General features: G+C 51.5%; 5 protein-coding genes across 5 annotated transcripts; 2 read left to right on the top strand and 3 right to left on the bottom strand.

Annotated features, from left to right (window-relative positions):
* Positions 1-1,872: 1,872 nt before the first annotated feature.
* On the bottom strand, positions 1,873-2,749 carry LTHEOB_86 (uncharacterized protein; the record flags this gene model as incomplete). Its single annotated transcript, XM_035518094.1, has 2 exons — positions 1,873-2,232; positions 2,318-2,749. 2 exons carry the CDS (start codon positions 2,747-2,749, stop codon positions 1,873-1,875), a joined length of 792 nt encoding a protein of 263 aa, XP_035372088.1.
* Positions 2,750-3,571: 822 nt separating this feature from the next.
* LTHEOB_87 (FAD binding domain protein) lies at positions 3,572-5,118 on the bottom strand (the record flags this gene model as incomplete). The annotated part of the gene is made up of 4 exons (XM_035518205.1): positions 3,572-3,884; positions 3,940-4,277; positions 4,339-4,907; positions 4,959-5,118. The coding sequence occupies 4 exons, from the start codon at positions 5,116-5,118 to the stop codon at positions 3,572-3,574; spliced, it is 1,380 nt and encodes a 459-aa protein (XP_035372089.1).
* A 1,651-nt stretch (positions 5,119-6,769) lies between these two features.
* On the top strand, positions 6,770-7,877 carry LTHEOB_88 (uncharacterized protein; the record flags this gene model as incomplete). Its single annotated transcript, XM_035518316.1, has 4 exons — positions 6,770-7,067; positions 7,213-7,335; positions 7,385-7,741; positions 7,798-7,877. 4 exons carry the CDS (start codon positions 6,770-6,772, stop codon positions 7,875-7,877), a joined length of 858 nt encoding a protein of 285 aa, XP_035372090.1.
* Positions 7,878-8,608: 731 nt separating this feature from the next.
* On the bottom strand, positions 8,609-10,283 carry LTHEOB_89 (Cytochrome p450 protein; the record flags this gene model as incomplete). Its single annotated transcript, XM_035518427.1, has 4 exons — positions 8,609-8,768; positions 8,819-8,988; positions 9,043-10,152; positions 10,200-10,283. The coding sequence occupies 4 exons, from the start codon at positions 10,281-10,283 to the stop codon at positions 8,609-8,611; spliced, it is 1,524 nt and encodes a 507-aa protein (XP_035372091.1).
* A 3,878-nt stretch (positions 10,284-14,161) lies between these two features.
* On the top strand, positions 14,162-15,293 carry LTHEOB_90 (Quinone oxidoreductase protein; the record flags this gene model as incomplete). Its single annotated transcript, XM_035518539.1, has 3 exons — positions 14,162-14,316; positions 14,378-14,998; positions 15,071-15,293. 3 exons carry the CDS (start codon positions 14,162-14,164, stop codon positions 15,291-15,293), a joined length of 999 nt encoding a protein of 332 aa, XP_035372092.1.
* Positions 15,294-15,323: the final 30 nt, after the last annotated feature.

A 15,323-nucleotide genomic window follows, 5' to 3' on the forward strand; every position in this document is an offset into this window, starting at 1 on the left:
CGAAGTCGATCTGCTCTCCTCCTTGGCGCTTCTGCACTTCTTCTCCAAGGGGAATGTCGATCGTCCTTGGAGGCACCATGGGTTATCGAGGTCGTAGAACAAGCTTTTCCTACGAGAAATACTTAAGCATACCCGCTTCAGCTGCAAGTATCTAGACTTGGTTTGCGTTAGCAGCCTCAACAACATCGACGTGCCTGTGGTTGAGTCGGTGGTAATCCGGCATTGGTATGGGGCCTCCGTGGTGTGTCCAATCGATGGCGGCTTCTGTGGGAATTCGTGCAGATCAAATCGATAGTAGCCATTGGTAGAAGCTACTATTTGATAGATTCTACAGGATCGTAGGTGGAGAGCTCCAGATCTCCTACGCTACGAGCGTGTAGTATTTCCTCAACCGAATTTGACGCCGGATTCTTCGGATATCTCTCAGGGCCACGCGGGCTCGTCCATACGCCGTTGGGATGACTGTCGGCAGGCGTAGATGACCAATTCGATTTACCGAGATATCTTCCGGCAACCTTGATTAATGGCCGTAGGGTGGGAAGACAGCAACAAATGACTGCACTACTAATTTTTTAGCGTGGTTGGTCGGAGGGAAGTATGGTTGGGCGGGGAATACACACCTATAGACTTCCATTCCAGTCCAGATCATGAGATCGACCGTTCCCCAAGTGGGATCTGTGAGGTCCAGCTGCGTTATCTTCACCAAACGGATGATTGTGACGAAACAAGCACTGCAAGAACGGTGGTCAGCATCGCGGTAGGCGAATGGCTTGGGATTACTTACAACCCTCCGAAAATCAGTGTGAACATGACAAGAACTTTTTGATACCGGGGCACGTTGCTAAGCCTCCAAATGTAAGGTATGGGAAGAATCATCAAGCCGAAGTCTGTTATGATACCGCCGATGGCAACACCAACGTAGAATTTAAAGATGTCGATGCAATTTTGGTTTGTCCCATCCCAAAAGCTTTCGATGGGCCAGCAGGTGCGGATAGATGGGACATACTAATAGAGTGATCAGCGAATAGAATAATTAAGCTACGGAGTCGCTGCTTTTTCGTCTTACTGTAGAAATCGCCCACGCGATGATGACGAAGACAAATCCATGTAGAAAAAATCGCATGCTTAAAACGCCAAAGATGCGGTAGAAGAAGGATACTAGCGAGAGCCTCGCACAAGCTAACCCCGTGGTGTAGAGAATCTCGTTTGCCACGATCGTTTGAAAGAAACGAGGTATGTTGTTTGGATCTTCTTGCATTACCACGGCAGCGTGCCTGCCAAGGCCGAAGCGGAGCCACAGCATTGTGCCGATGAAAACACCAACTGTGCTTATCTAGAGGCCACATGTGTGTAAGCGCTGCTTCGACCAATATGAGTCGTGTCAGCTCCAACATACCGCGGCTATGAGCGCCAACCAATCGTCCCACGAGAGAGGCTTCTTCGCCGCACGCGCAGACGCGAATCGCGCGGGCACGATCAACATCATCAAGACGAAGAAAGAAATGTGCACGGCATACACCTCGCCCTGCCGGTTCTGAGCGAGGAAGGCTGCCTCCTGCTCAGGAGTCATGTTGGTGGCAGCCACGATGTGCCTGTCGACATCAAGATTGAAGGAAGGCGTCGGAGTGAAGAAAAGCGCTTAAGGACCAGAATCATTCTATCAGGAGAACCAGCTTCCAGAAGGTCTCTTAGATAATACTAAGCGGCGGCTTCCGCCCATCGAATACGGACAGAGGGGGCTGCGGAAGGAAGTCCGGGATTTCTTACTCTACCGAATTTAAAACCAGCTGTGCCACCAGGATCTATACCCTTGCTCTACCCTTGTCCTTGGCGTACCCCACTCCAGCTTCCGTGCGTCGCATCACCCGTGCCTCATTCGTTCGCCGCGCGAATATCTTCAAGGAGCTTGACTGTTGCGTCCACCACCTCCTCCTGAGCCGTGGCGAAGAAGGCATGGGTTGCCTGCGGCACCAACACCGTCCGCTCTATCCCACCCAACGCCGCGTAGGCCTCCTGTCCGGCAAGCGGGATGACTCGATCAGCTCCGCAGAGGACGTATGCGGACTTGTTTGCGAAGAACGGGTCCGCCAATGGCGAGTAACTGACAGGCGAGTTAAGCGAGTTCAGGGCCTGCGGCCTGACCATGGAGAGGAAGCGTGCGGCGATCGGCTCGGCAAGGTCGTGGTACATGACGTCCCGAGCGCCGCTGAAGGCGACGAATCCGGTAGTGTCCTGCGGCGCAGTTGCATGTTTAGCGGGGGTTTGCGGCCTCGTATCCGCGAGGGAAAAAAAAAAGAAAAGAAAACCACACACACACATCGTAGTCCACCCAAGGCGGCAGATGCTCCTTGTCGGTGCCCATCATGTCCAGCGTCGACTTGCCGGCCACCGGCGTGACGGCGCTGACGAAGATCAGGCCCACGACACCGCCAACCGCTTGGTGGCCCGCCGCCTGCTGCCGCTCGCCCTTACTCAGCCCGCGCACCGCTGCTGCTCCGTAAACTCCGCCGTACGAATGCATCAGCAGCGCGACGTCTTGCCCTGACTCGATCAGTGGCACGAGAAGGTTCGCCCGCAGCGAGTCAGCATCCTTGTCTGCCGAGGCGTCGAAGCCGTTCGCCAGATCAAGCACGCCCGGCGCGTCCTGGCTGACGAAGTTGTAGCCGCGTGCGCGGAAGCTGGTGGCGAGCTCGTCGAAGAAGCCTGCGGTGTGCCAGGCACCGGGGCAGCCGACGATTGTGGGTAGCATTGCTTGGAGGGTTGTCGAGCTTGGTTGGGGTGGTGGTCGAATGCAGGATGTTTGTTGAAGTGTAGTTTGAGGGTTATCTTAACTGTTTATATGGCATGTGGGCCTTTATGCTTATGTGTGAAGGCGCCGTCGAATTGCTTCTTTGGACCCCAGTCATCGTCGCGGATGCCACACGATCGACTAATCAGCAAAGTTATGAATCATGTTGGAGCCTCACTTTCAACCGCAAAGGAGCGCTGTCGGTGGCTTCAATGCTCGAATTGCCTATGCTAAACATAGTGTAGAAGGTCGTTTGACGTTGCCCGGGCCGCACTTGTGGAGAGTAGGCCGGCGCACTATTCTCAAAGCCGAACGAGACTCAATTGCCGAGGGTGGATCAGCGCGTTTCACAGCCGAAGACGCTAATGCGGGAGCTTGAGAAGCTACCCCGACAAATCATAATTGTCCGACACCAATCGGTGTGCGTCGCATTTGAGTAAACGCCATGACAATATTCCTTTTCTACGCCACCCCGATTGTACATCGAAGAACTCAAATGATATGACAGTCTCGTAAGAGCTCTTTATACTACCACTTATACAAATATATCATTTCACCCTTAAGTGGTTGAATTATGTGTTCGATGTATTAATAGAGGCGATGCTGAAATTCCTATACTTCTAATCTGATAAGCCCGAGTCTGCTGGCTATCGGTCTGTTCTCATGTAGGTCAGGCCTTAAAGGTTAAATCACTATCGAAAGAAGAAAACTGCTTCAATTTCTTTCTAGCTAATGAGTAACTCCAAACCCCAGCAAAAGAAATCTGTCATCAAAGTAGAACACTTAACTATACCAGTCACCTTCATCTGTGTCAACTTCGCCGCGCTCAGAAGCTTCCAGAAGCTCGCGGACTGTCCATGATCGAAAGTTGAACCCAGGAACCGAGTTCGTGTTTCTGAATGGTGCACCCACAAGAAGGTGCTGAACAGCCTTGCCATAGTTCTCATAGACGTATTCCTCTACTTTGTGTCCAGTAAGCCATTTTCCTGAGAAAGTGCCTCCTGTCTGTGGAGCCACCTCGACGCTCCAGTCGGCCTGGTGAAAAACCTCGCGGTTTTTGAAGCCCACTTTCTGAGCACAAGTCGCACGCTCGTATCTACGAGTTGGTTAGTGTCTCCTTCATCTCCATTGAACCAGGATATTCTGCTTACCGAAACAGATTATGAACTTTCAAAGCCAAGGGAACGTTGGATTTTCCAGAAAGCTGCAAGCATGAAGCGAGGCATCCTGCATCCTCTATTGCCATGCCGGCACCAGCACCAGACGTAGGCAGAAAAGAATGCGCTGCGTCGCCAATCTGAACTACACGGCCTTTTGGAGAGATGTACGTGCCCTGTGGATCACGCCACTTGAGCCTCCACAAAAGAAGCTTGCCGGGAGGTGTGGCGTTTATGATTTCTTTGTAGAACGGAGCCCAGGTCTCAACATACTTTGACGCGGATGATGCTGACACAACCTGTTTGAATACGTCATCGCTGCTGCCTTCATCCTGTTAAGGCGCATGTTAGTGATCACATCGAGCGGGGGAGAGGAATATGCGGCGTACTCACTTTGTGCACCATCAGCCATGTCAAAATCTCATCCGTCCGGCCGACAGCCATGTGAGCACCTGGACCAAGGGCGAACATGACACCATTCAGGAAATCACCGAAGCCGTCTCGAATAGTCTCGTTCTCGAGAGCTGGGCCAGCAGGGAATGTGGCAAGGTGGCAGGCGAATCCGCTTGGAATGGATTCCTGGTACTCCCCAACTACAAGCTCACGCGCCTTGGAGCCCACGCCGTCGGCGGCCACGACAACATCAGCCACCTCCCTGGTTCCATCATCATACACAACGCCGGCTTGATGTTCATCCTCGAAGTAGGTGCTGACCGTCCTGCCCTGCTCGATGGGCACCCCGACTTCAGTTGCGAAATCGAAGAGGAGTTGATGAAGCGCGGGGCGATTGATTGGCATTGCCGGAAATTCTGGATGCGCCAAGGGGGTGTCTTTGATGTGCGTGTTGTCACCTCTCATCATTCGACAAATTGGGTTCATCGCGTGTCTGTGGCAGCGATCCAAGAACCCGGGCCAGTTGGAAAAGACCCCGACGGCAGGATTTGGGACCGCAATGATGGCGCCTGACTTATGTTAACTTGAACTTCGGAACCCCCGAATTACCTTCCACTCACCTCCGTCATTGATGTCCATTTGCTTCTCGACTAGGCGGACATTGTGGCCCTTACGATGTGCTTCAATTGCACAGCTCAGTCCGCCAATACCTCCTCCAACAATGAGGATCGACACGCCGCTCTTAGGGTATCTCACAAAAGAGTGTATATTGGACGCCATGTGGAGATGAAGAGAATCTGTAAAGGTACTGCTGTAGCGAGAACTACAAGCGCTGGGCGAAGTGCGATTTAAATGCTCTTTGTGCAGTTGTCTCGGCCGAGCTATAGTAGTATTTAAACATGAAGCCTACTAGCCGCTGCCGAGACTTGCCGAGTTAGGCCGGTAGAGGCTGCTTGGTACTGTAGATGGTGTGATATCTCTGCTTTTTCTGTGTACCTACCATAATAAGCTCAGCGTTCCATAAGAACGTTCCTTTACATGTCCATATTACTACGAAGGTCCTATAACTACGTAGTCATAATATAGATAAGTTAGTAGGCAGAGAACTTTCGATACTACCCATAGCCGAAAGTATCCGAAGGCGCTCCGGCAGCACGGGTCGTAGGCCCACACACTTCGATAAACTTCGGGCGATCCTCCTCTTTAACCACGTGAAACAAAGGCGGTTGGTGGCCTTAAGTTTCTTGTATCAAGACGAAAGGAGCAGTCTCCACTTTTCAGAAAATACGAAATACAGCGCAATGCCCCATCGTCCCAAGTGTTATCTCATAGCTTCCTCCCTACGTCTCTCTACTTTTCACCACCCTACCCTTGGTATGAAGTCACTTGAGCAATGGGAATTGCTCAAACCCGCTCAGAAACAAGATATGAATGCAAAAGTAATCAGCTTGTCCGCCCGGGGCGCGTGAGAGCCACTTTCCCTCTCACTACAAGTATATGTCTACAAGCTTATGAAAATATCGGAAAGCTTTTGGAATCTTAACAGAGCCATTCGTTCTATTAACAGACAAGGGGCCGCATTTAGAGCACATCCATAGAATGCTAGCTGGACTAAGCGATATCAGCCCCCACGGACACCTGGAGAAGAATGATCGAATAGATATGGGCTAAGGATTGAAGACAGCAAGAGGTGAAGGGCGCAGCAATGTGCACGGTCGGCGGCGCTAAATACCTAGGCAGAGCTTGGGCCACTGGTTGAGGAATAGGCTGCTCTCAGCTCTTCCTACTCCTCCGTGTCACCTCCGTCCTCTTTCCGATCCGATTCCGATCCGCCTCCGATCCGTTGCGTTGTCTCTTTGCCGTATACAGACACTATGGCTATGCAATGGGCGCAGCAACGTGTAAATGACGACCATGGGTTGCCTCGACACACTTCACCCGATACTTTCCGTGCACAGCCGTATGAGGCCGACATATATACGATCAACCAAACTTGATTGGACGCGCTATCTACTAATACTACGTGGCGGTGTCTGAAATAGGTGCTAAAAGGGGTGGATATGAGTAGCGTGAATCGAAGAAGAACCGTGCACCGCCACCATTCCGCCCATAGCCGGTCTTACCCGGATAATCATGTAGAGCTATGTTCTTCCTACCAACCTCCTCGTACGAGAATGCTGAATAAGTCCTCGCGCGAGAATACTGAATATGGAAAAGGACTTCGGAAGTAAGAGACCATTTTCGGACTTGCGGACTTGTGAACTGGCCGACTTGTGGACTTGTGGATTTGTGGAGTTGTGGAGTTGTGGACTTGGTGGACATCGTGAAGGCAGTGGTTCTAAATTACTAGCCGTTGATTTTATATAAATCATGACGAGAACATGTTCTTCACGTTCATCATCGACAACTCAACCACTTTCCACCTGCAAGAATGGCCATGAAGCGCTTTATTCCTCTCTTATTTGCAACATTCTCCCGCTGCTATCCCCAGCTTTCAACAGAACCACCTCTCTCCATCGAAATCGACAACAGCTCTCTGACTACTTTAGGAGCCTCTACTGTGTCCAGAAATGTCGCTCCTTACGATGGGAACCAGACAAGCTACTACCTTGGCTACCGCGAGGCCGACTTTGCGAAGCCTTTCGCCAAGTTCTGGAATCCTTATGTCGAAGGTATCTCGGAGGAAGTGCAGAAAGGGCTTAGTGCTAGCCCTCACGCGGCTGAATTGAGTAAGTTGAATTAAAACATAATGATCCTTTGAAACGTTATGTTTTCTTTTTTTTCCCCTGCAGAGCAAGCGACCAGTTCGAAAGCCATTGGTGGAGCGTCGTCACTTGAAGTCATTCTACATCTGTGACTAATGCACGTCTCCAGCGTTCTCTGCATATGATGCCGCCGATTATCTTACCAGACCAGGCTACCTTCAACTTGAAAACGGCTGGTCTTTGCGTTCCGACGGCTCGCTCATGATCGCTATCCGCACCGAAATGGGCAATGGTAAGATGGGTGCCCTATACGTATAGCATCCAAACTGACACACATCCAGTCACTGGCGAAATGTACGATTGGTGGTTCAGCTGGCACCTCGTCGATTCATCGCGATACAAGCTCTGGGCGCCCATTGCGCACCGCTACGCTTGGCGTTCACCGGAAACTCTCGTGACCAACGCGTCCGCACCGACATCCTCACGCTACATCGGCACTTATTCGTTCATTGACGAGTACATCGGGAACAATGCCGGGCAGCTGACCGTACATTTCATCGATCCTGCTACTGAGCTGGGATTCAACACTAGCTCCTACGCATCCACCGGCATCGAGACGATTGTCACCGGGCGCCTCGATTCCACCGGCCACACAACTAACGTTACGGGGCACTCCTATCTCATGCACCAAATCCGTCGTAAGCCTGACGGTAATGGTACATATGAATTGCGATCGCGGTACTTTTTTGAGCAGAATCTAGGAGAGGAGGCTACTCACGCTTTATTGGCGCATTGCAATATCGAGATGAAGCATCTGGCAAGCTTTCTACCTGAATTATGGGCGGAATTCAAAGATACAATCTGAGGAATGGAACATATCATGTACATAATGGGCGTATATTAGCTCAAAAGATGGGTGAGACTCTGAGCCGAGACCTCAGACCAGATGATCTCTCAGCAGGTACGACAGGTCTTACACATTTTGTAATGGTGATACTTTGGCTGGAACTGTAGATAAGCCTAGTCTCTAAATTTATGCGACAGCTTCCTAATCATTTGTCTGATCATAAATTGTCTCTTGTGATGGATTTATATTATAAAAGTTACGTGAGGGGTGGGGAGAATTAGGTCACAGAGATTCAGAGGCATCGGAGTTGCTCTGGTCATCTCTAGAAGTCAATGAACGAGCGGGATTGACTATTGCGCTGCTAATGATCCGTACTCATAAATGGCTTAGCTAGAAATAGGTCTTCTTCTCAGCCTCTCTGACTTCTTTTTGGCCGCCAGGGAATCATCCGAATGCCTTGATCTATGGAACGCTGTCTGTCCGATCTCTCAGTGGTAGCTATGCAACGCGTATATGTTTTAACTACCCTCCCTTTTGCACATATAACTCAGACATGAAGGGTTATACAGTTCTGCGAGGATTTTATTCAAGTCTGAAAGGCTTTATCTGTCTTTACCCGAGTTCCAATTGATAGCTAGTTACGCTGTCGGAGAAATCCGAGCAGCAATAGAATCTGTCCCAAGATTGACCTAAAAAGGCCCTGAAACTTCCAATTGCCTCAGTGTGCCTCCACGGGCTTCAACTTTACCCTAAGATCAGGCTTTTCCCAGAGAACAAAGCACCTCTGATCCATCCAGTCCATGTTTTCGTCGATCAACTCGATGTCAAAGTTGAACAAAACCTGTGCAAGAATGACGCGAGACTCCATGTATGCAAGGCTGGAATATGTTAGAATGCGCTTGAAATACTAATTTGATGTGATACTTACTTCTTACCGAGGCAAGCTCGAGGGCCAAATGAGAAGGGCGAAAACGCTGCTTTGCGGTCCTTTTCAAACCCCGAATGGTTCTCGAGCCAGCGTTCCGGGATGAAAGACTCAGGTTTGGTGAAGTTACGCTCGCTATGGTACGTGGCCCATTGCGTTACGTATAGCGATGTCTACTAGAGCTTTAGCATGGCTGAACAAGTGTCGGAACCAAAAGCATTTCCTACCTTCTCCGGCACGTAATACCCGCTGACCGTCGATCCACCCTCCGGAACTATCCGTGGAAATCCTGTCGGTACGGGCGGATACATGCGCATTCCTTCGTTCAGAACGGCAACGAGGTACGTCAGGCGGCTCACACTCTCGGAAGTGATTTCCTCCTTGCTCTTGAAATGGTCTCTGACCTCACGGACGACCTTTTTCATGACTTCGGGATGTTTTAGCAGCAGATAAGTGGTTCCAGACAAAACCGTCGCGGTCGTTTCGCTACCGGCAATAAGCAGCAGAAGCGCGTTGGAATCTAGCTCGTCCACGCTGATGTTGCCGGATTCCACCTGATCGCTGACGTACGACGTGATATCCGGTCGCGCAGTCTCGGTTCCCAGCCGCTTCCGCACGCGGTCCTTCGTGAACTTGAAGAACTCAATCGGGCCTTTCTGAGCACCGCTCGGATTGAGTGTGTAGACCAGCAAGCGAAGGACATCGTAGTACGCAAGAGCTGTCTTGAGTGCGAAGCCTCGCAGCGTGGCGAACACGCCTTGGACGAGGTCGTGATACTTGTCATTCTCGAGACATCCGAATGGCTCGTTGAAGGCCAGGTCGCCGATGATGTCAAACGTCGTGTAGTTGTAGTACTGAACGAGATCTACGATGTTTCCCTGAGCAGCATGATCCGTCAAACGCTGTAGAAGCAGGGAGATGTATTTCTGAATTAGCGGTTCCTGTTCTCGCAACGCACGGTCCGAGAAAGCGTGAGAGTAAGCTCGGCGCTGGCGTGAATGGTCCTCGCGATTGGACTCGATAATCGAAGTCACGCCGTTGGGAGCAGTGCTGTACCACTTGCGATCCTTCTGCATCTCGGGCTTCTTGGAGCCGCGGAAGCCGTAGACGTCTTGCCATGCCGTGTCTGCACTGGTGAAGGAGAGTTCCTCAGGGGCGATCCGAATGACTTCGCCGTATTTGTTGTGGAGCTCCGTGATCCTCTTTACAAGAGTCCCCCGAAGGAGATCTATCGCATACGGTAATCGGCTAGCTGCATACAGTTTCGGTCCCGGAAAGTGGCGGAGCGGGTGGAAGTAGATGTTGTAGATGACCGTAGTGGCGAAGTAGACGAAAGCCTTTGCTATTTCAGCACCGATGATCATCTACCCAAATTTTAGCTTACCAGTGATGATGCAACTACCATCAGAGATGTCGCATCCCGCAGGATGAACGAATTGAAGTTTTCGTGATTGTTTGAGAGTAGCATTTCGGGTAAATACTGTTCAAAGGTATCTTTCTCAAATATAAGAAGTTAGACAAGCTTGAGTCTGGATATGAAAGCCGACCGACTGAACACTTGTTATATATAAAATGTAGCACGTAGTGATCGGAACCGGAAGTCTTCCCTCCCGCTCCTGATTTCCTGGGTCCCGAAATCACCTTTTCGGCCGACACAATAACGCTCCCAAGAAGATGAGGGTCTAGATCACTGACATTCAAGGGCTACTGAGCGATATCTACAATCCAGCACGCTATGAATAAGATGTGATGAGGTGAGAAGCAGCCAAAGAATATAGACACAGCCAATCACGTGTTGAATAGGTTAAAAGTATCAAAAGAGCCCAATAAAGCTAGGTAGCTTTGTGTCACGAGTTGAGAGGGTAGGTTTGCAGTCATGGCACAGGACATGAAAAGACCGAGTTGGACGTGGGGCTTTCCGAGACTTGTTTACGTTAGCATTAACAACGCTTCGTCCGCTGGACAGCTCTTGCTAAGATCATATCCCGAACTGGGAAAGGCCGTAGGTCCGGGTGGGTATGCTGTGGCTGTTTCGTGGAGAACGTTGCGCCGGCGGTCTATAGTCTACCCGATCGGCTTAATGGATGGGGTAATTACCAATAGATAGATTAATCATCACGTTGGCCAACCCACCTCCGCGGTAACACTTCCACCAATGATTAGTGACAATTTCTCCGCGGAAAATCCGCGGATGACCCCTCGATCACCTCGCAGACTCTCGGCATATTGCACTGAAGTCCGCCACCCCGCTCATCTACTGTCTCTCAACACAGCCCCAGCACATACGATCGATCGCACTGCTACTTGCAGGCAGCCCACACCTGCCGTTTCAAGATGTCCCGTTCGGTCACGGCGTCAGACCACCGGACACTATCCCGGGCGGCAGAGCATGACTCCCCAAGGATTTCGTGCACAAATTGTAGACAGTAAGCGGTGTAACAAGCGCTCATCCCGTACTGGCTGACCGCAGTTTCAGGAAGAAACAGAAATGTGGGGAGCAGACGCCACGCACGATGTATCTTGATTGACCAATGTAGGCGGCAAGGAGTGGCCTGAGTGCACCAGATGTCGAATGCGCAACCGAACATGCTCTTATCCAGCTGCCAGACGTAGACCAGGCCCTCATAAGGCTTCAGTTTTGCGCGAACGCATTGGTATTTAGACCGCCCATTTTTCACGTCGGTATTTGTTGACCCCTCAGAAGGCCGTCTCGAATCCATGCTCCAGGCATACAGCGAAGGTGGTAAATTCGAAAAGGAACCGGATTGCGTTGATGTTAGCGAAGATGAGACACCACAGCATGCAGGGAAGGATCCGCAACCCTCCGCCAATATTGCCCCCCCACCAATCGGAGTCTCTGATGGGCTAAGTTCTCATACGCCAACCCCGGAATCGTCTCCACCCGAAGGTTCCTCGGGTATTAATGTTGCGTTGAACGGCTCTAGCGTGCGCATTATGTAAGCAAATATCAATCCTGGAGATGCTTGGGCTTACCGCAACAGGCTTGGGTTATACTTCTCCACTATTCAGCAGATGTTCCCACTATTTCGCGAAAACGAGTTTCTACGGGACTTCTACAAGGGAGACGTTCCCTTTCGTCTGATAATCGTGATGATTGGCCTGGCATCTCGCTTTTCAGCGCAGTCCAGACAGGACGAGAGCCTGGCGTTCGCCGTAACTCAGATCGAGCGAGAACTTGAACAGAACGAGATGGATCCTGGGAACATCTCGCTTAACGACATCAAATTGACTTGCTTATGTGTAATTCATCAGTTGGCTTCCGGTCCAGATCGCTCTACGTGGACTATCATCGAGAAGCTTTCCCGTGTTGTCCGAGACTGCAAGCTGGACCAGGTCGACGGGTGTCCGGAGGCCATTTCGCGTTTCCCGGAATCGAGCTTGGAGGAGCTTCGCTACGTGTGGTGGACTGCCGTCAAGATCGATGCGTCATGCAATATACTCTCCGGTAATCCGTTCTCGCTGAATGTGGAGACCGCCACAACCTCTCTTATCACCACATCGGTGTCGGAATTCACCGCTGGGGTCAATTCAGGTTCATTGCCTCTGCATGTCCCTCGGAGCAGTCAGGAATCATTCTGGAGTCTTCTGGAGGATGCAAGTAACGCAAAGATGGCAGATGGACAACGTCTACAACTTTGCATGGTTTTGCTTCTGAGGGAGGGTGGCGCGCATTTACGTGGCATCACTCAAAATTCTATGGATCCAGCATTGGAAGCAAAAATGCTCATGACTCACAACAAATGCATGCGAGTATGCGCTGTTCTACCATCGTGGTACATGGACCCTAAGCTCGCAACGGAAATGGATGAGACACTGATGCAGCACCGTAACCGACTTGAAGCTTTGGTACAACTACGAATGTATTGTCTCCCCGCACTTTCCCGTGGGAGCTGGAAGGCTAACGGGGTTCCAGATGCTGCATTTGCTCAGTCATCCCACCGATGATCAGTTTCCATTCTCGCATGCCTTCGGGTCTGGATTGGAAGTCTGTAGTGCTCCGTCTATGGCGCGCTTTGACTCTACACCTTCAAGCGGCAGCAGCTGCTGTTCAGGCTATGCCAACGGCATACTACTGTACCTACGATCCGATGATGAGTAGTTCTATTTGGATCTTGGGCTGCATGACCAGCGTCTGTCTCATGCTCCAGGTCCCTCCGGGAAGCGAATACGCAGAAAGGCGAGAAGAGCTCGAAACTGCTTTAAATGTGCTGACGAGCTGCCTTTCTGGGTTTTCTAACTTTTGGGACATCTCGAAAAGAATGCTTGGTAAGATTCATTTCCATACGTCTATATGCATTTACTGACTATTACACACAGACTCTCTTGAGTCGCTGCGTGGTTGGAACGGCCTTGGTCTTGGGCTGGGGGAGATTTTGTTCCTTCTCAAACGCTTCCTGGTGCCTTTGCCCGTTCATGATGCATCCACTGAGGATCTCTACGACGTCGACGTTGTGGAAGCCTGCAAAATATCCTTTGAGCAATCCTCGTTCCCAATGCCCAGCCAGTGAATGTGCGGTTTGCAAAGGGCCTCCGTACTTCAAATTGAAGTTTACCCATTCCTGTTCTCCATGTCGAATCTTAGTTTACTAGATCTTGTAGCAGGTTCTTTCAGTCCGCATTACTTTTGTATTACAACCTGTCATTATGCAAATAGAACAACTTCTAATATATGAGCATCTTGCTCCCTTTGTGTTCCCGTTTGAAACCCAAACGCCTGCCTATTCTAGCAAATATTTATGTGATTAATAATTAATGCGCAGTGCAAACAAAAAGAAGGTGCATGACACTTCATCCGGACTGGTTAACGTGAATGGCTGGTCTCTTAAGGTTAGCACGGCAATGACGTGCACATAACTCTAAGCAAGCCGAGAAGCGCCAAAAGCTAATCCCGCATAATGAGGTTCAATACCTGTCCCTTGCTTAACGTATTTCGAACACGAGGAGACTATGAACAGTAGTGTAGCGTTTGTAAAGATGCTGGATATGCAAGTCTCGCCTCGCGTTTCAACTCTCCGAGGCGTGTCCGCGGATTCTCCGCGGAGCAGCTGTGGGAGTTCCATGGACCAAGGTCGGAGAGACTATACGGAACTAACAGCCGCAGGAAAGAGAAGCCGAGCATAGCTCACTACACCCTCTAGCTGATCACTATAGGTGTCTGTTGTTAAGACTGCTGTAGTCGCACATTCCAACCCACCAGTGAAATACATATAAGCCATGCTACCCCGCTTCTCCAGCCCTTTCTTGTGCACCAAAGCAGCTTCTCCCAGCAGACATCTAGCAAACAGATCCCATTTCCACCTCATCTCTCCGCTTCCAATCCGCAAAATGTCCTCCATCCCAACCACCATGCGCGGCATCGTCATCGAGAGCCACGGCGGCCCCGAAGTCCTCCAATACAAAACCGACCTCCCCGTCCCAGAGCTCAAGCCTGGCCACATCCTCGTCAAAAACGAATACGCCGGCGTCAACTTCATCGACACGTACGCAAACCCCCCTCCCCCTCCCCACCGTCCCCCTCACTAACACCACCTCCCCCCACAGCTATTTCCGCACCGGCCTCTACCCACCCCCCTCCCTCCCCCACACCCTCGGCCGCGAAGCCGCCGGCAACGTCGTCGCCCTCGGCCCCGACACATCCACGGACCTCAACCCCGGCGCACGCGTCGCCTGGCTCGGCAGCGCCTCGTACGCCGAATACAGCTTGGTGCCAGCGTCCCACGTCATCCGCATCCAGGCCAGCCTGCCGTCATCGACGGCCGCGGCGTCGCTCTTTCAGGGGCTGACGGCGCTGACGCTGATCCGCGAAGCGCACCGCGTGGCGGCCGGCGACGTCGTGCTCGTGCACGCGGCGGCGGGCGGGGTGGGGCTGTGGCTGGTGCAGCTGCTGGCGAAGGCGATTGGGGCGAGGGTGGTGGCGACGGCGAGTACGGAGGAGAAGTTGGAGGTGGTGCGGGGGGCGGGGGCGGAGTGGTTGGTTAGGGGGTATGCGGCGGAGGATGTGGTGGGGAAGGTGAGGGAGGTGACGGGGGGGAGGGGCGTGGTGGCGGTGTTTGATGGGGTGGGGAGGGCGACGTTTGATGTTAGTTTGGAGTGTGTGCGGCGGAAGGGGAGTTTGGTGTGTTTTGGGAATGCGAGTGGCGCCGTGCCGCCGGTGGAGATTTTGTGAGTGTTTTTTTCCCTACCCTGCTCTGTCTTTTGATGAAGGTTGAGGGTTGGTTGACTGACGGATTTTAGGCGTCTGATGGAGAAGAACGTTAAGCTGCTCCGGACGAACTTGGCGCAGTACATTGCTACGCGGGAGGAGTTCCAGCATTATGCTGATGAGCTCCTGGGCTTCATCGAGAAGCATAACCTTGATGCTCGGATCCACGAGATCTACCCTCTGGCTGAGGCGAATAAGGCTCATGAGGATATTGAGTCCAGGAAGACTAGCGGAAAGCTTTTGCTTAAGGTATAGGAGCTTGAGAGACGGAAGTCATGATGAGCC

The sequence above is a fragment of the Lasiodiplodia theobromae genome (assembly GCF_012971845.1).
Source record: "Lasiodiplodia theobromae strain AM2As chromosome Unknown scaffold_1, whole genome shotgun sequence".
Taxonomy (NCBI): Eukaryota; Fungi; Ascomycota; class Dothideomycetes; order Botryosphaeriales; family Botryosphaeriaceae; genus Lasiodiplodia; species Lasiodiplodia theobromae.